Source organism: Nannizzia gypsea, genomic scaffold (assembly GCF_000150975.2).
Source record: "Nannizzia gypsea CBS 118893 supercont1.7 genomic scaffold, whole genome shotgun sequence".
NCBI classification, from domain to species: domain Eukaryota; kingdom Fungi; phylum Ascomycota; class Eurotiomycetes; order Onygenales; family Arthrodermataceae; genus Nannizzia; species Nannizzia gypsea.
Window position 1 is genome coordinate 544,416 of NW_003345195.1, and position 24,683 is coordinate 569,098.

Consider the following 24,683-nt stretch of genomic DNA (forward strand, 5'->3'; position numbering starts at 1 on the left):
CGAACACGACGTCGACCGATGTGGCTGGTCCAACATCCTCCTCGAGTCTTCTAAATACATGTTCCCACCAAATGTCAATCTCGGCAAACGCTTCACCGCTCTTGGTGTCGATCTCATTATTCTCGGCATCTTCCTCTCTCCTTCTATCAAAAATATACTCTCCAACAGCTTCTTCCTTTGGTTTGGCCGAAACAGCTTTGCCGTCTACCTTACACATGGTACGCTACTGAAGACGGTTCTAACCTATATGATTTACGGCAACATCACTGGAGAGCCATGGGTCGTCACCAAGAACGAAAAAGGAGAGGACGTCCTACCGCCATGGTTCCCTCGGGGATCTCCCGGAGTATTCGCCATTTGCATACCAATTTGGCTGGTGATAGTGTACACCGTTGCCCATTTCTGGACAACATATGTCGACTCCTTCTGCGCAAGAGTCACTCAGCGACTCGAAAACCTTGCCTTTGAGTCCGACAACGAGAAAACCCAACAACTCCCTAGGTGATAGGAATAATGAAAGCATAAGTGTGTGTGAATTTTCTACATTTAGATATATACCCTTGTTTATTTAGTTGTCTCTTTTCTGTCCTTTCACTCTTTTTCCTAAATGTCAGGCATTGGACTAGCCGTCCGTTTCTTTTCTTTTTTTTCTTTTTGGATATTTCCTATACCTAGGTCTGAAAGAAATGTACATTTCTTATGTATCGTATACACTAGTTACCCTCTGGCTTATGAGTCCTTATTCTAGCGCTATAGTACATATCTTCCTGCTCCCACCACTGCATATTTTTGGATATATTACCTCTAGAGCGAGATAGCAAACAATTAATGTATTATTTTATTGGTTGTCACTCCTGCTTATAGGCTATCTACATACTTAATAATAAGTAGAGCTATCACAAGCCACAAACTCGGAAAGACGTGAAAAACGGTATCGATCCATCAGCAATTCATATATTGCTGATTTTCATTCATTCATGCCGTCGTCATCGTAATATCATTCAGTCATCACTCACTCCTTTCTCTTTCTATCCCATAGATGCTCGAGATGCTCGAGGTTTCTTCCAATCAACCTGAGAGCATCCCTTTCTACCTGCTTAGCAGGGAACTCGATACCTCGTTTGTTGAGAGAAGCCTCGGACGCCTCTTTCTCGAGCTGAACTATACGAAGCATCAGTAACTTGGCTTCTCCTCGGTAATATATATAGCCATAGCTTCAAGTTCAGAACCAACTTACCATGAATACGGACTGCAGCTCGTTTACCGCTGAACATGGCGTGAACTCCATTGGTGCTGCCGTCATTGTTGGCATCTCCGACAACATACACACCAGGGATGGAAGATTGCATTCCTCTAAAGTCGACCTTGATCTTGTTCCACTCCTTCTCATCACGCTCCAAGCCCAGCTGGTCAGGTAGATCAGACGCTTGGACGGTTGGGAAGTTCGTGATGAATACACTTCGTTCGACACTCTCGCCGTCCTCGAAGTTGACCCTGAACTTGTCATATTCATTCCAGTTCTTCTCATCATACACCTTGGAACCATCCTGAAGACGATCAATGGAAGTGATCAAATTATTGTTGATCTTGACATTGTAACGCTGTAGCCGTTCCCTCCATCCGGGATATCTTTGATTCAAGTAGTCAATATCATCCGGATTGTGCTCGGTGCCGTTCACGAACGCAATGATGTCTTTGTGCAAAGTGCGGACTTCAAAGACGCTATCCACGACACTTCGGAGCCGTCCCAGGATGCCAAAGGGCTGGTCACGGTGCTCCCAGCCATCACACCATGGGCACCAGTAGATTCCCTTGCCAAAGTTCTCCCGAAGTCCCGGAGTGGATGGGATAACATCTCTCACACCAGTACCAAGCACAATTTTGCGGGCCGTGTATGTCATACCAGTCATGTCAGTTACGAGAAAGTTGTATTTCTTCCCACCGTCTTCGAAGATCTTGGTGATGTTGGTCACCTTGACGTCCTTTATGCTAGTGGTGTCGTAGCGGCTGATCTGCTCTCTCGCCTTCTTGCGGAATTCACTTGGGACAATTCCTGCCGTCACCTATTCAGTACACTCGTGTGACTAGTTATAAGGAATAGCCGAGAACATACCATCATCGGTGATTATATCATGTATATGTCGGGTGACGCCGTTGCGATAGTAGCCAGAGTCAAAGAGCAAGGCGTTTCGTCGAACTCGGCCAAGGGAACTCAGTGTGCTGAGTCCGGCGGGGCCACCACCAACGACGATGACATCGTAGGTCTTTGGTGCCTCTGACTTGGGTGATTCTATGGCAGAGCTCCCAGTAACAGGGGCCGAAGTGACACAAGAGAGAACGGAAGCAAGAGCAAAAAGGGCGACGGCAAGACGTTGGACACCCATGCTGACAGATTGTCTCTATCTCTTGTGAGCAACTGATTGTTCAGGAGAGCTTGATATCTTCTTCTTTCTCTTCTCAACATCATTCTCAAGGGAGCGTTGGACGAAGCCTTTATACCTCTCTTCTGGCATTGCAGTTTTATTCGGCTCAAGGGGTCAGGGAGCGTTACGTCCTCGCATCGCATGTCCATGACCGGGTGTGCTTTGCTCTCTATCAAGATGAAGTCCGAAGCTCTGAGGGACTATACTCAAAGTCCAGCACCAAAAGTGGGATCCGAGTAGTTCCGTCCATCCATGAGCAACTCCATCGGCTCAGAACTATAGATTCTCGACCACATATTATTTTTCCGCGTGGGGAATATACGGCAAACCTGACAGAGCAAGGGGGGACGATAAGGCAACCAAAAATATCGCAGAGACGAGAGTCGCCTCCGAGTCCAATTGCGTTCAATTGAGTCCAATTGCGAGAAGATGTCCACCTGCTGGAAGGCTTTGAGCAGCATCTGACAGCCCTGTCACCGTTGTTATATTGACTGGTGCTATAGCCGACGGAGGCCAAAGAGCCTAGAATCCAGCATGATATTTGCCAGATGACGTCTCGCTTGCGCACATAGAGTACGGGGTATCATAGACAAGCAATCTGCATGTCCGCGGCCATGGTCGAAGATGGTCGAAGGGAGAAAGAAAAATGCAAAGACAAGCTCTTGCTGGTGGCTCGACTTGTGGTTGAAGTATAAATCTACTAGTTGTCCAACTAGTTCGTGGCCTAGTCACATCTGACTCTACGCCGGAAGAGGTGAACGAAAACGAGTGGCTAGAGAGCGCCTGAGAAGCTTCCTTGCATACATAGAACCAACTGGCTGGCTGGCTAGCTGCTGACAATGCGGTGGAGAGCTGCCAGAGCAGGTAACGAGCCGGTCAACTAACCAGATGGCTAGCTACCAGCTACGTCGGCTTACCGGAGGCGACCTGCGTGGACAATTAAGCCAAAAAGGCGATGCAAGGAAAAGCTGCAGTTGCTATTTGCTCGGTCTCTCCGTGGACACTTCTCAACCGGCTTCCATTTCCTGTCATCATCATGATAATAATACTTAAGCAACGATATATACACCACCCATGGCTAGATAGATAGACACCCCGCCCGCTAATGCAGCTGTTGGCAGACCCGAATGATTCCCATACTCCGTATGCAAGTACTCCCATTCTCCAAAAAACGCTCCAATCGAAAATGAAATACCTCCCTGCCGAACTCCATTTTTGTTGTTCCCTTTCCCATATACGAAATCAAACCGGAACCTCCTCTACCTCTTCGGACTTTTTGGGGTTTTCTGATTTTGACGAGGTGCCAGGACAGCCTGCCGAAGTCTCCGAGTGCGAAGTCCCTCTGCCCGTGTCTAAGCTTTCGATTTTGACGTGCACCTCGCTCACTTTGACGATAGCGTCCCCCCGACTGTCCGTTCCCTGGACAATAGCCTCCTGACTCTCGGTAGTTGTCTTCGGCTCAACTCCGCTGTGGTAGGAGTTGAGAGGGTAGCAGCGAGTCTTCATCCCCGGGTTCACGCCATATATAGTTGCCCCTTCATCCTTTGTGCCATACAGACTTGTGTCCGTAGCCCAATATGGCCGAGGCTTCCTCCTTGTTGCCGGCTTTCGCAGCATACTACGGGGCCACGAGGTTGACCCTGATGACCCCGTCGCTCGAGAAGTGGCTTCTCTGAGGATGAGTTTGACAAGGGGACCAAGCATAGGGATACAGGCAGCAATCATGATCAGGTATTGTTCAATGCATAGCCAGAAAAGCAGGTCAATTGTGTTCCACGAGTAGTCTGCACGGGCAGATAGCCGCGAGAGGAAAACAGTTTTGACGATAGAAGCGCCCACCGCTCTGTACAACATATAGTTAGTTAAAATGATGGTAAACAAGAGACTTCTTGAAAAAGAAACAAAAAGTAAAAAGAATGAAAGAAAGGATGTAAAGTGAAATGATATACATACACAAACCCAAGTGCAAAGATGGCTGCCAGGGCTAACTTCACACGTAACGGCATCTGCAGTTTGGATATTAGCCGCACAGGGTAGATGGCGAGTGCAAGGTCAGACGCCGCAGAAACAGCTGTGGAGAACGAGTTCAGTTAACGAGCTATTCGAGAGCTTTGACATCCAATATCAAAACGTGGAAGCCAGGCTAACTAACCTCCGGTAAAAAACGCAAAATCTCTTTGGATTCGAGGATTCCAGCATTTGCCTTTGATGCTGTGATCCCATAACGATTGCACGGGCATGCATTGTCCATAGATGGTGAATATACAAACAAAGTTGACGACGGACAAGAATACCATGCCGCCGTAGAAATAAGGAGCCTGTCGGGTTGCATGGCCAATAATGCGCAAAAGGAATAACATAATGGACACCTTAGCCCAGTTAGTGGACGCAACATGGAACCCTTGAGAGATCCAGTTGTATTTATCTGCCTGCAATGCTTCCTCTGGTGTGAGGTAGAATTGGTGCCGTCCGGTGCCGTGTGCTATGCTGGTGGTGACCATGGCAGCGTTGACCACAGCACATGCCTAGACGAGAGAAAGAGCCACCACGTTAGAGCCGCTCACATTCACTTAACAAAGATGACAAGATGATAATTAATATATTTACCAGGGCAAGTATGATGAAACCATCGTCCCACCCAAATGCTCTCACGACTTTGACGCGTGTCCATATTCTGGCGAGGACAAGAAGAAGAGATACGCTGAATCCCGTCCAGGTTAAGATGATAATGATGTGGCCCTTGTTAACGTCGCCATCTGGCGGCTTCTCCGGTAATATCATGTTGTTCTGTGTCTGGATGTGTAGTCTTCAGACCCTGAGCAAGTCCGTTTCTTCATCAAAGAAAAAGTCGGCAGTCAGGGGGAGGGAAATAAAGGTTGCCTCCCGTCTCCATGATGGGGGCTACGGAGCAATGGAGCCATCTTATATGAAAAGCGGAGGATCATCGCGCTGGCTCATGGTATTAATTTTTCGCTGCACGGCTTTTGCCACTAGGAGCACACACCCCTGGGCCTTTTATGCTGGTAGTATCGTATTTTCTCTCTCCTTCGCAGGGTATAATGTTAGATCTGCGCTATACCCAGACGGTGAAGATCATTCTCGATCTTCCCAAGACAAAACAGACCAAATAATATCAGAGTCCGAAGCGCCTGGTAACTAGAAAACGGGTCCCAATGCACGTCACTGCAATAGCGGGCTGTCCATGATTGTTTCCCCTCTTTTTAACTGATGTGACGCCTCGTTTGCCGTAGATCTCAGATTCGCCGTTCGCGAGAAAGCTTGTCAAGGGGGCATATTTGACGGCTCGGGACGAAAAAAATTACTCCGTCCCAGGATGAAGGAAGTCGTTCATGCATAAGAACTTCGATTGGAGGCATGTTACTCTGGTATCCAGATGCCAGGGTCCCAGTGTCCTATCGGAATACTCGAAAAACGCCAGGGAGAATGATGAGCCACACTATCAGGAGAATCATGCTTATCACCATGTTGGTGCTCGTGTTACATCGACAAGAGATTTAAAAGATCTCTATATGTGCTGCTGGGCGTGCGAGCCAGGGCGTTTTTTTTTGCGCCGTCTTTGCTTCTGGATAACTAAAGAACCGTGGAGACCCAGCGGCCGGCCCGCCAAACTGGGGCAAGACAAGACAACATTTCCAAAGGCATGGTCGTTGTGAAACATTAATAACACTCTGGAAGATACGGAATATAATGCAGCGAACAGTGCTTCTTGAACGGCACATTAAGGTACAGGGTACATGTGAACATAAACAATCATGGGAGCTAGACAAAATGTTGCTTTTTTCCTAATTGAGAATGAAGATGGTGAAAAGGCGATGGCAAAATGACACGTGATAAACACTTTTAGGGGCCCAACAGGCACACAGGAGAAAGCCGAAGAGGCCGTGAGTGCGACTATCGTCGGGTCCAGGGTCCGTGAACCAATGTATGGCGTGTTGTGTGGGTAGTGAGCCGTGCATAGTATATGCGGTTACCTCGGCAGTGTCAGACCATGGTAGCAAGAAATCTAAGTACTTATTCACTTGAGCTGGGGGTGTTCGCTGCCAAAACCAACACGGCAGACGGGTATCGTACAAAAAGATAGTTGAAAAGCTAAATCAACGGTTAAAAAGCATGACAGAGGGCTGGAACAGGCTCTGAATTAATAACAGTATTTCATTAAAAGGTGACATTCACGCAGAAGGAAACGGGAAAATCTGTTTTCTCAACGGGAGTAGAGGGTAGAAAAGCAGACAGGAAGGAAACATGTTTCTGTAGCCTTGTGGCTAGCTAGTCTGGAGAATCACTGAGAGTTTTCATTCAGGGCCAAAAAAAAAAAAAAAGAACCCCTGCAGCAACTGCAACTTGAAGAAGGCTCGGTCAATTGAACGATAACTGCGTCCGACTGGACCGGTTCGCTTCCCCCCTGCCAATAAACCATCACCCTCGGACGGCTCAGCCGGGCCAAGGAGACAAGGGTAGCTCGGCTTCTGTGGGGGGCAAAACAGGATGGATAAAAATAACGAGGGATAGGTTATCACAAAGGGAAAAAAAGGCTGAGGGAATCGAAAACAAGCAAAATCCAGAAGTCCCAAAAATGTCAAAAAGGCAGGAAGGTTGGAAACATAAAACACCGTGTGCGCCTTCGCCAAACTTCCTCAAAATAGTCATACAAGCCGTGGGGGCAAAAAAAAAAAACGGGAAATAGTATACAAGAGGAAAAGTATCGAGGGTCAAGCGATGTACTCTTGACCAGCAGGGAGCTTGGAAGGTACTCGAAGGTGCATCGGCGGTAGAGGTTTCATCCCCGTTAAAACGAGAGAACAGATTCTACCACGCCAAGATGGAAGTTCGGTTGGTAGAACCGGGTTGTTGTATATAAATGAAGTATGTGGCGTAGATACCACTTGTGTCACCATCCGTAATTCGTAACATGGTGATAGATGCGGATTATGAGGGCATGGTTGAGGCTGAAATTCCACCATCGAAGGCAAAAGTGACGGCTGAGTAGGTTCATCGCACATCCCTGTCTTCCTCGAAGGAGTTTGATGTAATGTTGGCGTTTATTTCCACTTCACTCCGTCGAAGCCGGAGCGTTTTTTGTCACCGCAGCCAGCGGGATCTGAGTTATGTATACAGGGTTTTGAGGATCTTTTTGTGCCTGGATGTTGACCTAGTAGATTTCGAGGAATACATGTTAGCGACTTGAATAAAATACTGTGGATATTGATGGCGATCGAGCTCCAATTGATGAAATAAAAAAATGTCGCTTGATGCCTACCTTGGCCAGTAGGTGAAGAGTAACCGCTACTGGAAGAGCTTCCCGTGGAGCCAACAGAAGCTTGAGATTTGTGAGGCATGTTGAGAGTATTCCGGGAGTTGTTTGTATGGCTTGTGGTTGAAGGTTTGTGAAAAGAGATAAGCTTCCGCTTTTTGTTAAGACGGAAGGCTGGTTGCGGTAGAAGATAGAGGAAATTTGTTGTCAAGAGACGAATAGACAGGAGATTGGGCTTGTATGTAAGCTTGAGATGAGATGTAGAGGCGTGGAAGATGTGTTGAGAAAGACGTGAATCGGGAGGAAGAATCTCCAGGTATTTATAATCTGGAGGAAGAGGCTTGAGAAGAAATCGAAGGTCACAAAGCACTCCGGGATTCGATGAATCGACAAGAGGGCGGATGAGGAGAAGCAGAGCCTCCAGGTCAAAGCCAACCAAGGTATTTTCCTCAGGTATGATCTTTTTGCCTTGAAGAGCTCTAAAGATAGAAAGTGCCTCGGGGTTGAAACTAGGCAACCAAGGGGACAAGGAGCAGCAAGATGGTGAATTCTGTAGGCACCAGACGAAGGAGGGCAATGAGAGATGTCTTTTTTTGGTTCTTAGCAGGGTATCTGATGACCTTCTACTATGTACGTCATGGTAGATGGGCCAGGCAACGAGTGATGAAAATTTGAGGACGAAATAAAAAGAAGCAGCCCAGAGAATTAGGCAGAACTGTCAGCAAGCGGAGAGGAAACGAAGCTCATTCGACGAGGAATCGAGTTCTGTGGCTGGCAAGGCAGAAGGAGATCAGTATCTGCACAGCTTGCTTCCCAGACGTTGAATGAAGACGCAAGAAAAATATGAGAGGGATCAGGAGGGAAGAGAGGAAAAAAGACGGGGAGAAGAGAACGGAGTGACCACCCCGGGGAGCAGCAGCCCAGCTAACAGGGGCCACGAACCCCAAAAAACAAAAAAGGGCTTGCAGCACGGTGATGATAGGCCAGGCTAGTCAGTGAGACAGCGTCAATTGAACGTGGTTCAACTCTCTGGCCTCTAGGATCGAAGCTGTTTTCGCGGTCGTCCAATTGACGCGGCCGTTTTGTATGGCGTCCGGGGAGAGGTGAAGGGGGAAAAAAAGCAAAGGATGGTGAAGCCAGCCAGACCAACTCAAGCCCACCGCATTGCCCAGGGGGAGGAAGAGGGTGATAGGCCCTGGTCGAAGATCCAAGCCAGGGAAACAGAGGACAGGTATCTCCGTAGTTTCAGTCACTCAGGAGGTCCGGCCAGGGCGATCGTCACTCGCATCAGTACCTCAGCAGGCAGCAGCAGGCAGCAGCAGGCGCATTGGCTCGATATCCCAGCAAACAAGAACAGGCTGCAGCGCGTCGCGAGGTTGTCCAGCAGCACAAGCATCACAGGCACAACCGGGGAGGTTGGAAGGTCGAGCGACGTCGTCAAGTGAGATTGCGATGTTTTGATGCCAGCAGAGCTTCCCCCTTCGGGCCTAGCGCGGCGTCGCTGCTGCTGCTGTTTCGCGATGGCTGGGGCTCGCCCAAAGAGGAAAGGCGGCGAGGACAGGCAGAAACCTACGGCCCGAGCCCTGCCTTTTCGGCCCAAAGCGGTTTAGCCTGGGTACTGCTGAGTCAGCAGTGAGGCGGCCACAGAGCTAAGCCCTTTTGGGGCCCAACATCACGTGTTGATGGGGCGACCAACAAATAGACTCTCACGTGATACCCTTGCCCAGGCTTACCCCTTTTAGGCATAGGCGAGGCCTTTGCCGCTGCCCAAGATGACGGAGGAAAAGGGATGCGAAGGAAGCGCGCAAGCCACGACAGGAATAGTTCTGGGACGGCAGAAGTGAGGCCTCAAGCGGTTCGATGGTCCCGGTGGTCCAATACAGTAGATTAGCCACACCCAGAGACGCTTTTTACAGACCTCCTGAACGTGAGCCCTGAGTGCAGCGTGGCTGAATAATTCGGATGGTGGCGACGTCATCGCGGGCCAGACCAGACACTGCTGTGACACTTCATAGGGAAAGCGATGAAGACCAGAGGAAGAGCGGTCTACCTGATCACTCCGTACTCCCTATAGCGGGTATAGGTATTCATAGCAGCAGTTTACCACCAATCACTCACGCTAAGCAACCTGACGAGATACGGATAACTAAGCAGGGCTCGCTATACCCGACACCCTCTCGCTCTCTCCCCCCAATAACCCACAGACCGCAAGTCCTGGCAGACGGCTGAAACCATGACGTGGTTCTATGATTCTATTTTCGTGGACAACGCCTTTCTACTGAACCTTACAATATGACCTTTCTGCTGATAAAGATGGTGTAGGAGGGGGAGATAGGTACGGCCCAAACTGCGGTGTGAAGACAGGCTCGAGAAATGCATCTGCAACGTCAAGCAAGTCATCTGCTTCGGTTCCTTGTCATACTATTATTTTACTTCGTGCATGCGCTGTCCCTATCTCTATACATTCCCAACGTATCTCCATATTGGGAGCGTTAGGCGTGGAATGCGGGTGGCTGGCTCATGGCCTCCACTTGCTGCAGGTCCCGGCTGTATGATGCGGCTAGCCCAGTGCCATCACTGCGTTAATGTGTACAGACATGCCCACACACCAGAGGTGAAGCATATAGGAGATACCGGCGTTGCAGGATTTGGCATGGGAGCGGTGTGAATCTTTTGAAAGACACCTTATTAAAAGTCACCATCGGTTTTTCACCCGGCGACAGGGATATGTGCCTAGCAGAAAAGGACGAAAATCGGATTCCTTTGAGTCTACTGCGTAATACTTTTGACCTTCGTACCAGAAATTGAAGAAATTTGAGGGAATTTGGTTGAAGTGGTAAATGTTTTGCATAGCTAACTCCGGAGTAGTTAATCACTGAGAAACCCAATTTGTTAAGCTAGCTCGATGATGTCATACGAAAATGGACATCTGCGCCCACGACCTTTCAAATCCTCAAAGCTCTTAAGACAACAGAGAGAGAAGAGTACCTAGATACCTATACCATTAAGAACATAGCAGCTCCAGGCATCAAAGCACGTACGTACAGCATCTGTATGGATTCCCCAGAAGGGCTACAGAGTAATACCCTTGACATGAAAAGACAGCCACCACCTTCCATGACAGGCCTCCTGAATAATTGGGTTGAACCACCAACCAAACCCATACGCCTTCAAACTGCGTACAAACATCATTGAATAAAAAAAAATGCCACATTACCTCTTGCGGAATGACGGATTCAGGCAATTTTGGCTTCTTTAGGTGGCTTACTTAAATGGGAGAGTTCGCCCATATTCTCGCTGAAATTTCATCATTTCTTTTCATTCATACGCCACGGATTCACGGTCACGAAACACACGTTTTGTTAACAATATTATCCCCTTCACCCTTTCTTTCGTTTTCGCACCATGGACGAAAGGATGGCACACAACATGGAGCAATCTGACGCTGTAGCTTGGTCTATAGACCTTACCATCTCACCAGCACACCTCATCACTGTAATATTGACCGTGATCTTGCTATTCCGCTTCCTATTCGGCAGGATCACCAACTTCGAGGAGCTCTTTGATAAAATCCGCATATACTGGGTATCCAACAAGATCCGAAAGGCAAAAGAGCTCTTTCAAACAGATACCCAGATCCAAATACAAACGGACTGGATCAAGAAGCGTGAGCTCCTCGACGCGGAGCTAGAAGTCCTGAGGCAGCGGAACTATTACCTTCGAGAGACCTTCATTAAACATGGTATGGAGGACAAGCTCGAAGACCTTGACGGCCTTGATAACTACGGCCCCAGTCTTTGGGAAGACAAGCTGGCCGACTCAAAGATGAGACTGTGGCTGAACAGAAAGGCCCGTGTCGAAATGGACAAGACCATGCCAAAGGGCCCTAGAACAAGGGCCTGGGTCGTGCAGTCAGGACGGGCCAAACGAAAGATATCAAAGATCGGCCTAGCACGATACCTCGCACAGGAGGAGTTTGTAAACCCATGCAAAAAGAACGATGGCTGCTGTGCGAGAAAATGCGGATGCTGCACCAAGCCCCGAGACGTCTCCAGCGATGGCGAAGTCTACTTTGCCCACTGCACGGAGCACTGCCTCTGCTGTATCGGCAGCCGGGGCTTTGCGACGCTAGATACAACAACCGGCAGCAAAATTCCAGGTTTCGTCAAGCTCACGCACGAGAACACGTTCCCACAACAAGCAAGGGCATTCCTCCCGGAGACCCCAGTGGCCCAGAATCTAGGAGAGGAGGAGCCTGCTTACCAGGCAGAGGCCCACAGCGTTGGCGAAGGCTTTGACGAATCCATGAACAACGAGACTTCATGAGACAACAGTGTGACATGAAATTCGAGCGTTACATCATCATCATCATCATCACATCATCGTTGTTGCTATTGTTGCTATTATTACTACTCACAAAGCTGTGCTAACCGTTAATATGAACACTCCCTTCCTGGTTTTATGTGCATAGCCAGCAAACATAGCGGTTGAGAAAAATAAAACTAAATGTTGACTGTGACCTTGAAAGTAGCTCGATTAGATAATATTCTAAACTCCGACGGCAGCCCACCTTTGCATCCCTCACGCTGTGCTGCGCTTTTTGCCCTTGCCGACCTCCCCACCTTATTATAACTCGAGATCTTCCTCCCCTCCTCATCCCTCGTCTTTCTTCCTCTTCATCAAACATGCGCCTTGCATCCATCCTCACCGTCCTGACTGCTGCAATCACCATGTCTGCTGCTTCTACCACTACCACCACCACCGACGGTCTCGTCATCGAGGTCCTCAAGGCCGTCGAGAGCGACCGCCGCACTGTCAATGGCGACAGCATCAAAGTGCACTACCGTGGCACCCTAGCTTCCAACGGCCAGAAATTCGATGCCAGCTACGACCGCAACGCTCCATTGGGCTTCACCCTCGGCGAAGGCCAGGTTATCAAGGGGTAAGTCTCTCCGTTGCTGATGAGACATTGCTCTTGTTGGCCCCGCGTACGTGTACTGACTTGCTTGTTGTGATATAGCTGGGAACAGGGACTTGTTGGAATGGCCATCGGCGAGAAGAGAAAGCTCACCATCCCACCAAAGCTGGCTTACGGAGATAGAGGAATCGGCCCTATCCCTGGGGGCGCCACCTTGGTCTTTGAGACTGAGTTGATGGAAATCTCCAAGTCTGAGCTTTAAGCAACCTATCCAGCACACTACAGATATATAACATCTAAACCTGTGACAGCCTCTGTATTACCTTACATTTAGGTTACAGAGCTCGGACTCAGAACCGGATGGGCAGTGATATGGATTCTCTGTTTAGATCGGTTGATGCCATACTTAATATGTCTATATATGGAATACAACCCAAACTACAGAGATGAATGATTTACTCAAGTAGTTACAGAAAAAGGAGCCCCCAAACAGGTAGTAAATTACGTAGACGTGGGCTTTATACATAGTTACGGGGATGTCGAGATGACTATGAGTGTAGATATTTACATATAATGGCTATATTGACAATCTAACTGGGTATCATGTTCCATAACTTACACCTATAAATGAAATAAATAACAACCAGACAGACAACACTCAGTCCATCTCGTCAAGTCCCGCATTTTGATTTTCACCAGGGGAGTGCTCGGCAACCAATATCCCAACCATACATTCAGCCAACATCCCATCCCAATTCACCCACGGATGGATCTCTACAAACAACTTCTCTGAATCCTTGCCAGCACCACGAAGCAGCTCTCCTTTCCCACCAGGGTGAAATGGCACAAACGGAGTAATATTATATACTTTCCCCTGGTACGATGTCCACGCATCACTGCCCTTACGTCCATTATGCTGCTTTAACATCGAGGGTGTAACCCTGATCAGTGTAGGTGGTAGACCCGCACCTCGAAGGTTGTTCCGTGGATTAGACGTCAGCGCTGCCCAGTCAAGTGGAGAGTGGCCTGGTTCTAATATGACGGGTCGAGATGATCGTTGTGGTTTGCCTGGGAGAGGAAGGACTGGGAGAGTGCTGGTTGTAGGCCGTGACCCTGGTGGGACACGGAGGGAGGCTGCGGCTGACGGTGGAGGGCGAAGAGGCGCCCTTAAAGAGGAAGAGGGCTTAGGAGCAGGCGGAGGCGGCGGAGGCATTAACGATGTGCTTGCTGGTGTGGGTAGGCGTTGTTCCGGTACTTTAAATGTTGGAACAGGGGGATCAAGTGTCATCCTAGGAGGTGGAGGGCCCATAACAGGAGTATTATTTGGTCCTGGTGAAGTATCAAGCCCTACTTTCGGGCTATTAGGCAGTTCTACGACAGCCTTCTCATCTTCAGATGTAGTTTGAGGTTCGTCGAGAGTTATAGGTGGGATGGTAGATGCTGGTATTGCAGGCTTTGCCTTTGGCGTTGTTTCTCCGTCCTGGTCATCTTTACTTGATGCTGGATCAGCCAAACTAATATCATTCCATCCAGAAGGAGGGAGGTTGGTAGAATTTGGCCCTGGGTTGGGATCACCCAAAGGTGTCCTTCGTCCTGTCAAAAAGCTCCATGGCGAAAGCAGAAATGACCATGATGTTGGCGGGTGCTTATAAAGAATATAGGATATAGAGGCTATTAGAGCCCCTATTCCCACCCACCCCATGCCAGCGCTGCGCCAACTGAGTTACCACCTTCAAGATAATTTGAACTCGAGCCCGTTGATATCGTGATATCCGTAAGCTGTAAGAGCCTCGCGTCTTTCAAAGAAATTTGATCTGATAAGATATTCACGTGACAAGTTCGTGAAACCTTAAAAAGGCTACTTTGACTGACCAGTTACAATTGACGTAAAATAATATAAATAATATCTTGAGGTTTGAGGCCAGCTTAATATATCGTACATAAGGGCATATTCCCCTATATCACACTCACTTGAACAGACGTCCTTCCATAATATCCAGGACAGCCGTATACATCGCCTCTGCTGCTGGTGCTGTACCTTCCTCGAGGATGTAATTCCCAGTATTCGCAAACCCAGTGATTATCTCCCCAGTCGGTCCGCGCTTGGGAACAAGAAATACCAAAGCGTAGTTTGATCTGTTGGATCCCTCATGGCCCAAAGTTGGCCCATTAGTCCACGGAGTTGTGGAACCATTGGCATAGATCCAGCCTCCAGGTGTATACTGCACCCCATCGGTCGATGGATATGGTGTATGCAGCATCTTAAAGGTTTTCTTACTTATCCCAAGCTTTGTGCGCCGACCGTTGAATCCATCGATGTGCAATTTAGGGAAGCTCATGTAGGATTTTATATCACAGTGAACAGTGCCTGCGGGGCCAATGGCAGGTGGATTATCTCGCCTAACCAGAGGTCCGCCCAAGGGTTCGGGGTTTGATGAAGAGTTATAGAAAAAATGACCCCAGGGGTTGTCAATGGACGTCTCTGAAGATTGAGGGGGTGTACCAAACCCACACTTCATCCCGAGAGGGTTGAAAAGTTCAGATGTGATGATCTGTTCCCAGGAAGCGCCATTTTTAACTCCCAAGAAATTTTCGATGATCCGGCCGAGAATCACATAGTTGGTGTTATCGTATGCGTATTGACCCCTGGTAGTCCCTGGTTCCTTGCTGAGCGTATGATTTATCATTGCTTTCCGACCTTCGACAGGGTCAAGGTTATAAAGGCCAAGGTAGAAGTCGACATCCTTTGAATAATCGTCAAAAATGCCTGATCGGTGCGCCCCAAGCATGGCAATGGTGGTATTCCGATGATCGTCATGCATTATATGGGCAAAGTCGGGCAGCACTTCTTGAAGCGTGCTGGTCCAACTAATCAACCCTCTGTCCACCATCATTCCGATAAGTGTTCCAGTCATTGCTTTCGTATTCGACCCCAGGTGGAACTTGTCGTTACGTTTGATTGGAATGGGTTCTGTGCTTTTGCGTCGACCGGTAACTTCGTACTGTAAATGGCCATTCTTGAATAGACCGGCAGCGAAACCAGGGAGTCTGAAATCGGCCCTTATCTTTTCTACCGCCTGATAATTCTGGCTATCGCAGAGGCACAGGGTAGGGTTAAGCAGTAACAACGACGTTACTGCGTATAATATTTTGACCATCTTAGATGAAAATGATTATAAAATTGGGTGGTTCTGGCGTGGGTATGAATATATTTGGAGGAGTTGATGAGGTCAATTGAACGGGGGAGGAGTTCAATTTATGCTCTCCATCTTCACATTCCCAGGGCTTCATACGAATGGCTATTTAGTTTAGTCGAGCTAAACATGGAGGATTCGTGGATCGTAGGACGACATCAAGGCCTCGCAATGGCCTCAGCCAGGCGGTTACGCACTCTTTTTGGCAGAGAATCTTTCAGCGTAATATGATAACCATACTAGGCTAGCACATCACTCGAAGAAGCCGGTCCCGCTGGAATCCGCAATCCTGCATCAAATCAGCTTCAAGTAGTAATAGGTGTGATCCGAATTTCCCTAGCTTCGTATAGAAACAGAGCTTAGGCTATGCCGCCATGATTATATAGAACAGGCAACAGGATAAAAGAGAGCTCGGAGGTGTTCGGCAAGTGTAGTATTTATTTGTTGATGACGCATCACAAATATGCGCATAAACGCTGGCTTCCATAATTCAAGGCTACCAGCTGATGTCCTCCCCTCTTGGCAGCCTTGATGATGAACGCACAATCGCACCAATGGAGTACGAGGCACTGATAACTAGATAAAGGGTTGGTCGTGTTTTTCTAGCGTGAAGAACGTTTTTGGATTGTTAGTCGTGGAGTCGAGTGACAGGACGTCAACAAACAGAAGAATTCGAGGCTTGAATAACCAATCGGATGAAAGGGAGGCTCGTGTCTATTTTTGGAGATCTTTCCAACACTCCATCACTCTTTGTCGGATATCAATTACAGGTACACCTACTTTTTCATGGCTATTGAAAGTTCCGTATTGAGACCTATGGTTTGATAAACGGGCTCGCGACACCCACTGGTTTTTTATTATAAGCTATACCACGCATGAGTTTTCTATGAACCGACCAAATAGTCTCTAGAATGCAGTCCCAGCACCAGTCTAGAACTATAGCGAACGGCCATGCGTATAGTCACCCATATATAACCACCATAAATCAGGAATGTTGATACGATTCTATGGCTATATTCGAGTAAATGGGATAACTTACCATGATACCCTGGCCCCTCTGCAAATTTTATATATCTATCTCTTGGGATGTGGCGGGTACCTCCCATTGTGCCTTGAATGGCTCAACGGCATATACTCCAAATCGTGGGATCAAAAATGCCAATTTTTAGATGAATGGAACTGTTGACGACTCAAGAACAAGGCCTGATACGCATCCATATCACTGAACCTAATTATCCTTTTTGCTGGAGAAGATAGATATAGACGCAATATATCGCAAAAGAGGCTGAAACTATTGGGTACTGCCCGTCCAATTGAATTTCAAATCTCCTCTAGAATACTCGGGACGATCGCCGTTCCTTTCATCCTCGAACGTCCCGAAAAGAGGGTGTCCCCTCGCACCTTATCCCCTATACATCAGGTTTCACATTGGATGTGACTGCCCAACCACTGATACCCGAGACGGCAAGGACAAAAACCCACTGCGTCCCACATTCCCCATGGGGTTCTCCATTTAGACAGATACACTTAGGCCGCCATACCAAGTTTTATTTATATGTATATAGGCACAACGGGAGTAGGTGTCTATTATATTTAATACATGGAGGTTGATGAACACGGAGTTCAGACGAAACCCAAATAGCCGCGATTTTCCTACTTGCCTTGAAGGCATGCTATCAGCTAACCGCCTTGGAAATATGAAGTCACTGCAACTCTCAACAAGCAACATCAAATAGACAAATTGCCTTCTAGCTCAAGGCCAGCCGCCCTAACATGTTCACTAGGATACTAATTTCGCAGTGTTGGCCTAAGCGACTCCTTATTGCTTGTTTCATCCCTGTTGCCGCCACGGCTCATACCGAGTGTCATTAATATTCTTGGCGAGAGTTGCTAGCTACTCGACCAGGACTGCGGCAAATAGTACGGATACAGGTACTACAGACCCGCACGAATCAGCCTTGATGAAGATCTACCCGCCCCTTGAAGCAGTGTTTCACCAGCTGCAAGAAATCGGGCGGAACCGCAAGCAGCCACTCCGTACAGCTGCGATCTTTTGTAGGGTAGAGCCGATCTCGAATGTGTGACAGGGAAGGAGGGGCCTTGGCGAGATGCCACGGCATTTGGTTATGGACTGATGTATACGTATGTGAAGTGAGGGGAATGTACAACGATAGTCCATGTTCGCTAACTACGCTCTTCCCCTGTCCAAGCTACCAGAGAGCTAACGGCATGCTACATCGGCAGGTCATCATCTACATTCTTTCTTGTAAATATTCCTTTGATATCATCAATATATTGATTGGGCAACAAGTAAACTCGCAAAACTCCAGCCGGTGCTTTTATGAACAAAATCGACTGTACTGAATACAAACAGGTAAACCGGGTCTTCGACCGTAACTAAAAATGCAAGAGGGGATATAGAAGTAAAACACAAAAAATATACACAAGAGAAAATCAAACAAGGTCATAAAAGTATGTGCAGGTCTAGGCCCATTTACCGAGCAGCGCCATCAACAAAGCTCCAAGACACAATAGGCCAAAGGCAGAGAGGACGGTTCGGATGGGTGCGCGTCTCATGGATGTGCTAAACATGAATTCGTGGGCCATCAGCTCGACCAGTGACGTGTACACAAGGATGCCGGCCGAGATAGAGTCAAAGATACCATTGACAATGAGCGTCGTGCGGCCCTCTGGAGGGTAAGCATTGCGCACACCCAAGCCAATGGCGATGGCGATAGACGTTGATAGGCCAAACGCGATCGCCAGGATGTAAGGGGTGTGTCTCTTTGAGTTCGGCCACGGGATAGTGGCGAGACGGGAACCAAGGCCGAGACCCTCGAAAGTTTGATGGAACGAAAGCACAATGAATAGTGTCTTGAACTCTTTACCGGCAACTGCGAGGGTGAGTCCTATGAAGATTGAGTGGAAGATGATGCCGAATTCCAGGATAAAGACGGAAGTTAGCTGTGCGCTATAATCCTCTAGTAAGGCGAGATGAGAGGCCTCGACAACGTCGGAGCCACCGTCCGATGGGTGATCCTGGGTGTGTCCAAGATGATCGTGGTCATGGCCGTCTGACTTGGGCTCGGCAGTGATAACGCCTGTTTCAACCTGGGATTCCGGTTTCGGGTGGTCATGGTCATGGTCATGGCCGAAACGTGCATACCTGATGACCATCAGCTCAACGAAGAAGAGAATAATGATGGTCATAAGCATGATGCCTTCGACCCAGGGGTATTCTTTGATAGGCCCCGTTAAGCAAGGATGGGAGAGCGCTTTATGTGCAGGAGCCATCAGGTGGATGAAGGACGTAGCAGTGATGACACCTGAGCCGAAGAACTTGGCAACGAAGAACACCCACGAAGGAAGCTTGTGTTTCGAGGGTGAGTTAGGGTCCCGCCTAGCAAAGACGGGTAGGATAGCGCCAGCTGAAGAGCCGACAAGCATGACGAAGATGGCGACAATACGCAGGTTAAGCTGACCGTTGTAGTCATTGCTGTTGTTGCAAGCCACAAAGGCGGCATCCTCCTCGGCACCATGTCGTTTCCAGAGAGTGGCGGCTAGTAACTGGTCCATGATGATGATTTCCCAATATTGTATAGAGGTGAATAGGGTGAAGAAAATGAATATAGAAGTGGGAGGCAGCGTTTATTCCAAGTAGGAGGGATATGCTCTTTTGAACTGCCCGGATCGAATGCGGGGGGAGAGTGGAGGCGATTTATATATTTTGACAGCCAGTTGTGAGCCAAATAAAAAGGAAAGTTGGACTTCCAGCACAGCTGGCTCAAAATCAACAAGTCCTCTGAAGTAAACGAGAATTCGATGGAGAGTAGAGACCGGAAAAAGCAAAAGGGAGCAGGGACAAAAAAAATAGAGAGCCTCGTGGAACCTAAACAAGGTTGGCTGCAGAAATGGTAGGTATATTTTCCGGACGGGTGGGAAAGCAACCAATTGAGGGTAGGTGCTCCAAAGGCCGATGCAATGGAAAGCGTATATATAGCTCCGGGTGACCAGTCGGGGGAGGGCAACGGCGTTGAGAGGTGGGTGTGAGGCTGGAATTAGTGTCCACGGCGGGAGCGAGGGAGGCAGGGAGGCCGGAGAATGCTGGAGGGGAACCGTCAGTTGGATATCAGATAGATCGATGTATGCTCATGCTGCCATCCGCATGTCTTGCGCTGCCTGTGTAGCGTACCCTATCCTGTCTTGCGCCTGTCACCGGGCTTCGCTATCTGCTCCTTTGTCCTGCGATCCGGCTGCTGCGTGTCAATGAGGGCGTCCCGTCCTCGCTGTCCCTCTTCGTGACCAGAGAGTCCAACTAGCAAAAACGAGGAAGCAGAAGAAAAAAGAACGCCATGCATGAGGACCTTGGGAGCAAGGATGACAGTATATGTGCTGAATAATAGTCACGTGGAAAATCACGGGACGCGGCAAGACAGACTCGTCTTGGAAGCCTTGGCCGGCGAGCGATCAAGTAGTTGCGACATTGGCTGTGTTAAAAAGGGAGATGAAAGGGTCCAGTAGGAAAGAGAACCGAGAAACAGCCAGTGTTGAGGAGGGGAGAGTGTGAGTTCTGTATGGATATGCATGATAATACCGCAGATAAGTGACGCGCGGGAAGACGAGGAGCCCGTTCGATGATCAATGAATGAAACGACATGGATGCCCACACAGGGGAACAGCAGGACGTGCTGAGAGAGTAAAAAAAGGTCTGATTATTGCTAGATTCCGAGCACTTTACCAGCTTCTCCAAACGGTGAGCTTGAGGTTTCTTCCACTGCTCCTTGTTCAGCAGCTTCAGAATCGTCTCCGTTTTCGTCTTGCACTTGCGTGCTGTCAGGAAACTGCAGGTTCATCCCTGCGACGGCATACCAGGCAAACATCCCAAGCCCGGTTACCACCGTCAAAGTTGATACTATAGCTTCCCGACGCATGAATTGGGCGATTGCCATCGTGGCCTTTTGTTCCTGCTCGCCGGACGCGGCTTTGCTCAACTGTTGCATGCGCAAGCTGGCCCGGAGGTCTCTCACAATTGGGATGGCATCTGCGAGTGACTCTGCGATTCTAAGCCCAATCCCTGCAATAGTTGCGGGCTCGGATTCCTGCCAAGGCAAAGTAGCCGCTGCCCGACCAGTGTCGACTGATTCAACCTTTCCGCCGTAACATTTCAATTGCATCTGCTCAAAATACTGTACCAGTCGTGGAGAATATTTATGTACGCCTTCTCGAAGCCATGCTGATGGCGTCTCCGGAACAAGCGCAAGTGATAGGTATCCCAGGGCCAAACAATCTAGACTACACGGCGTATCCTCGGTCAAGAGGTATCCCTTCCCGTTCCGCAGCTCTTCCAGTGGGCTCACGAATGTCTCCGTTAATCCATCTAACCGGATGCGACTCTGCTGTGATGTTTTACTTAGGAGACCACTTATCGTGTCGCGGGGCTTTGTAGCAAGACTCTTTGGTATCTGACTGGACGCAGATGGCGTCTGTCTCCCATCCTGCTGCTCCTTTTGTTTCTCCTCTGCGGCATCAAGGTCAAGGTATGATAGGCCGAGGTGTTCAGTCCGCGTCTTTGCCATTGCCCGTAGCTGTGGCGGCAATATCCACTGGTTTGGCCATTGGAGGAGGGATCCATATGCAGGTGAAGTAATAGCATAGTAGTTTTCACTCGAAACGTATAGCGAGAGGTCGATTAACGGTTGTCCATAGGATTCAATAAAGCTTGAAAATCTGTATTATTTCCAGATTAGTCCTCAATTTCCAAAAACTTGAGCCCTTTCAAGCGTTAAGGGGACAAAACTCACACGATGCAATCTGCCCTTTCCTTCTCGCCCATCCACCCATCAAGGTCCCATTTCCCTTCAGAGAACTGCTTCAAATAATGAATGATATTGCGGTATCGACTGATCCATCGTGAGCCTGTCCAAAGTGCCGGCAGTTCATCTATCAAAAATAGGTTAGCAAAAGAAAAAGCATGTCAAAGCTCCCAACAGGAGTTGAAAAAAGGCTTAAATGAAGCATTTTGAACAAGAAAAGACGTATATCTTACGTGTTGGTACTCTTCCAGGATCACTGTCTGCAACAAGCACCCATTCGTCTGGTCCGCCATTATTCGGGCCGATAGCAAGAGAGAAGTAGGCGATGGTAGCCAGACATTGCGGATCGATCGAAGGTAGGCCAAAAGCAGGCCCCCAAACGTGTAACTCCAGAACCATGATTAAATTAATAGATTAATAGTATTACAAGAGAGAAAAGAAGAAAATAACTAGAAACCCAGGAACCAGAATGAAGAGAAACTGATGAAGAAGAGCTCCCAAACTGCGTGGTCTCCGTCGTTGACGTTGACATAAAGCTCAGCGGCGAATCAGGCTGGATTCTTTTTTTTCCGCCTTTGGGATAAATATCGCCGACCCCGAAGCCATAGTACCTAGTCACGTGTCAAACTGACCGCCCAAGCCCACAGAGTAAACAGCGAAAAAGTTTGCCTGGAAGAAGCTCCATCTAACTACCTAGGCGGTTCACGGATCTATTCCACGCGAGGAGTCAAGATATTGTGCCGCAGGATCGTGCAACATCTAATTTGCCCTCGAGGAGTGGGAGATGTCTGTGAAACGACCTATACTCCTGCCTCTCAAGGTCTCCGCATCGCCGCTCATTCGCCCCTTTCATCTAAATTGGTGTGCCAATGGGTGTTTCTGCGCACCTCGCAGAAACGGAAAGTCTTTGACATCTAGATCCCGAGTTGTCTCGATCCCATTCCAGGCGTCAGCAAAAAAGTCGGTGATGCAGCATGCCTGAGCACCCTCCTGGCTACATGCACTACAAAAATAACCTAGGATAGGAGAAGGAAGAAAAAGAATGAGAGAGATGATACAAAGGGGAAACTTTTGTGCTTCAGCTCGATCTAAATTCATAATTCATGCATGAATCTATCGGGTCCAGCCGCTGCCAGCCGTGGAGGTCTCGTACTCTGATGCGAGATCTAACTTAGCAGCCATGTGCTATAGCTTCCCACGGAGTCTTGGTATGCATGTATAATAGAACCAGTTCTATTTTGCAAATCAGCCTCGAGATGACACTCCGTCAAAGATAAGGAATGTCCAGGTGACATGTCTTTTGAGAACCCGGGGTAGCCAGAATGAGAAAAGAAGAAAAGAAAAAGGCAACACAACGAAGGATTGGATACGAGAGTAGGATCGTGAATACGCTCGGGGAACTTGACAAAACCGTCTTCACTGTCATTTTACGATTTCCCCGCAGTTTTCATCCTGCACTCCTCGTGCCGTGCTGTCGGGGCTGAGATGTTGGACTGCGAGGGGACTTATCCCAACAGTCTGTCACCCACATGTGTACCAGGTGATGAGGCTGATTGATACTCCGTAAAGCAATTGACGAAATTTACCCTGCTAACAAGTTGCTGCGCTGGCATCCAAGCTTGCGACGCTCTTTTGACTATGACTAACGTAACTGTCGGATGTTACCTGCATAGTAGAAAAGGCTACACGAATGAAGCAACGGGTATGTATCATTGCGGACAAACTACCCGCCGGATATATTTGCTCACGAGGGATGTGGTATCAGATTGCGAGGTTTATTGAACATGGGTGATCAGATATAGCTCGCCTTACTTGGTATGTATATAGTGGCGTGTTAATAATCTATGTGTTGTCAGGGGGTACATGTTCTCCGGGATACTAGTTAATTTGCAGTTATGACTGCCTGAACAAAATTAGTTATCGGAATAGAGCTGACGTTTGGCCGCTTGCCTCTCTGCGTTGGCGCTTGAGGATGGCACGGGCCGCGTGCCCGGCCTTTTCTCCTGCAAGTCATGAGGGCCTCAAGCGAGGCCCAGAGTTGGATAAAAAAGAGGAGACGTTTGGCACAGCGCACCAATATCCCGGGGGGTGTTCAATGTTGGACATGCAAGGATACCCGATTACAAATGGCCTAGAAAACGCATTACCACCAAGTTCAACGGTCTGAAAATATCAAAAACTAACTATAAAATCGGCGATCCAGATTTGCTGGGCGAAGTACGCGGTCTTTTCGCCTGCTAGGTCAAAGAATATATAGGCCTACCTAGATTGTCGTTGATAAGGTCTGATTAGGCCGTAGGAACTTGGTTCTGATTTGACTGACGAAGTTACCATGATAACTAGATTTTGCAATGATGACCAGCTTCCATTAGACCCAATCTGTGTTTGGATAAGGAGCATGCCGAGGATGTGCCAATGTTGAAGATAAGGGCGGATTCATGCGATAAAATAGTCAATAAAGGTGATCAGCCTAAGTTTAGTGGGTCTAAGAGTACCATAAGTGGTGCTTTGAAGGTTCGTAACCGCACGAAGCTATAACTACAATTGGCTGCAAGTTTCATTATCATAAAATCCCTCATACATATATAAATCATAGAGGCCATGATTACCAAGAACGAAGCGGTAACTAGAAATTTCTTCCATGCCGTTTGTTCCGGGCTCCTATATTCCCAAGCCTAGACGAGTGGGAAGAAGAAGCGAATGCAGTAGCCGACGCTGTGGGATATTTAGCTACTCCGGATACCCGGCGCGATATTGGATGCTTACTGCTTGGCAATAGAAAACCCCGAACTTCGGTAGGCGATTGAAGAAGAACGGGGTTTGCTCCAACCTTGGGTGCCTAGTCATGGTAGTCTTAGCCAGGAACATATATGCGGTAGCCCCGCCGTTGATATTTATATCCATAACTCCGAATTTGGGGAGCCAATTTACGACCAACTCTGGGCTTTGTGATTGGTTTATATATTTCATCTACAATTCGCACACCGTGACATTGAAGCCCAAAATACATTACTTATCAACAAAACATGGCACAATTACAAGGACTATCAACTGAGTAAGGAC

General features: G+C 48.3%; 10 protein-coding genes across 10 annotated transcripts; 3 read left to right on the forward strand and 7 right to left on the reverse strand.

Annotated features, from left to right (window-relative positions):
- Positions 1-58: 58 nt before the first annotated feature.
- Positions 59-505, forward strand: MGYG_07495 (hypothetical protein; the record flags this gene model as incomplete). The annotated part of the gene is made up of 1 exon (XM_003170202.1): positions 59-505. The coding sequence occupies one exon, from the start codon at positions 59-61 to the stop codon at positions 503-505; it is 447 nt and encodes a 148-aa protein (XP_003170250.1).
- Positions 506-1,012: 507 nt separating this feature from the next.
- On the reverse strand, positions 1,013-2,384 carry MGYG_07496 (hypothetical protein; the record flags this gene model as incomplete). Its single annotated transcript, XM_003170203.1, has 3 exons — positions 1,013-1,161; positions 1,238-2,053; positions 2,114-2,384. The coding sequence occupies 3 exons, from the start codon at positions 2,382-2,384 to the stop codon at positions 1,013-1,015; spliced, it is 1,236 nt and encodes a 411-aa protein (XP_003170251.1).
- Positions 2,385-3,665: 1,281 nt separating this feature from the next.
- Positions 3,666-5,204, reverse strand: MGYG_07497 (integral membrane protein; the record flags this gene model as incomplete). The annotated part of the gene is made up of 4 exons (XM_003170204.1): positions 3,666-4,266; positions 4,377-4,494; positions 4,576-4,948; positions 5,031-5,204. 4 exons carry the CDS (start codon positions 5,202-5,204, stop codon positions 3,666-3,668), a joined length of 1,266 nt encoding a protein of 421 aa, XP_003170252.1.
- A 5,896-nt stretch (positions 5,205-11,100) lies between these two features.
- On the forward strand, positions 11,101-12,021 carry MGYG_07498 (hypothetical protein; the record flags this gene model as incomplete). The annotated part of the gene is made up of 1 exon (XM_003170205.1): positions 11,101-12,021. The coding sequence occupies one exon, from the start codon at positions 11,101-11,103 to the stop codon at positions 12,019-12,021; it is 921 nt and encodes a 306-aa protein (XP_003170253.1).
- Positions 12,022-12,380: 359 nt separating this feature from the next.
- Positions 12,381-12,875, forward strand: MGYG_07499 (FK506-binding protein 2; the record flags this gene model as incomplete). Its single annotated transcript, XM_003170206.1, has 2 exons — positions 12,381-12,637; positions 12,716-12,875. 2 exons carry the CDS (start codon positions 12,381-12,383, stop codon positions 12,873-12,875), a joined length of 417 nt encoding a protein of 138 aa, XP_003170254.1.
- A 396-nt stretch (positions 12,876-13,271) lies between these two features.
- Positions 13,272-14,315, reverse strand: MGYG_07500 (hypothetical protein; the record flags this gene model as incomplete). Its single annotated transcript, XM_003170207.1, has 1 exon — positions 13,272-14,315. The coding sequence occupies one exon, from the start codon at positions 14,313-14,315 to the stop codon at positions 13,272-13,274; it is 1,044 nt and encodes a 347-aa protein (XP_003170255.1).
- Positions 14,316-14,580: 265 nt separating this feature from the next.
- On the reverse strand, positions 14,581-15,771 carry MGYG_07501 (beta-lactamase; the record flags this gene model as incomplete). Its single annotated transcript, XM_003170208.1, has 1 exon — positions 14,581-15,771. The coding sequence occupies one exon, from the start codon at positions 15,769-15,771 to the stop codon at positions 14,581-14,583; it is 1,191 nt and encodes a 396-aa protein (XP_003170256.1).
- A 532-nt stretch (positions 15,772-16,303) lies between these two features.
- MGYG_07502 (hypothetical protein) lies at positions 16,304-16,913 on the reverse strand (the record flags this gene model as incomplete). Its single annotated transcript, XM_003170209.1, has 3 exons — positions 16,304-16,409; positions 16,588-16,621; positions 16,847-16,913. 3 exons carry the CDS (start codon positions 16,911-16,913, stop codon positions 16,304-16,306), a joined length of 207 nt encoding a protein of 68 aa, XP_003170257.1.
- Positions 16,914-18,291: 1,378 nt separating this feature from the next.
- Positions 18,292-19,383, reverse strand: MGYG_07503 (zinc-regulated transporter 2; the record flags this gene model as incomplete). The annotated part of the gene is made up of 1 exon (XM_003170210.1): positions 18,292-19,383. The coding sequence occupies one exon, from the start codon at positions 19,381-19,383 to the stop codon at positions 18,292-18,294; it is 1,092 nt and encodes a 363-aa protein (XP_003170258.1).
- A 1,142-nt stretch (positions 19,384-20,525) lies between these two features.
- MGYG_07504 (hypothetical protein) lies at positions 20,526-22,019 on the reverse strand (the record flags this gene model as incomplete). Its single annotated transcript, XM_003170211.1, has 3 exons — positions 20,526-21,534; positions 21,609-21,747; positions 21,854-22,019. 3 exons carry the CDS (start codon positions 22,017-22,019, stop codon positions 20,526-20,528), a joined length of 1,314 nt encoding a protein of 437 aa, XP_003170259.1.
- Positions 22,020-24,683: the final 2,664 nt, after the last annotated feature.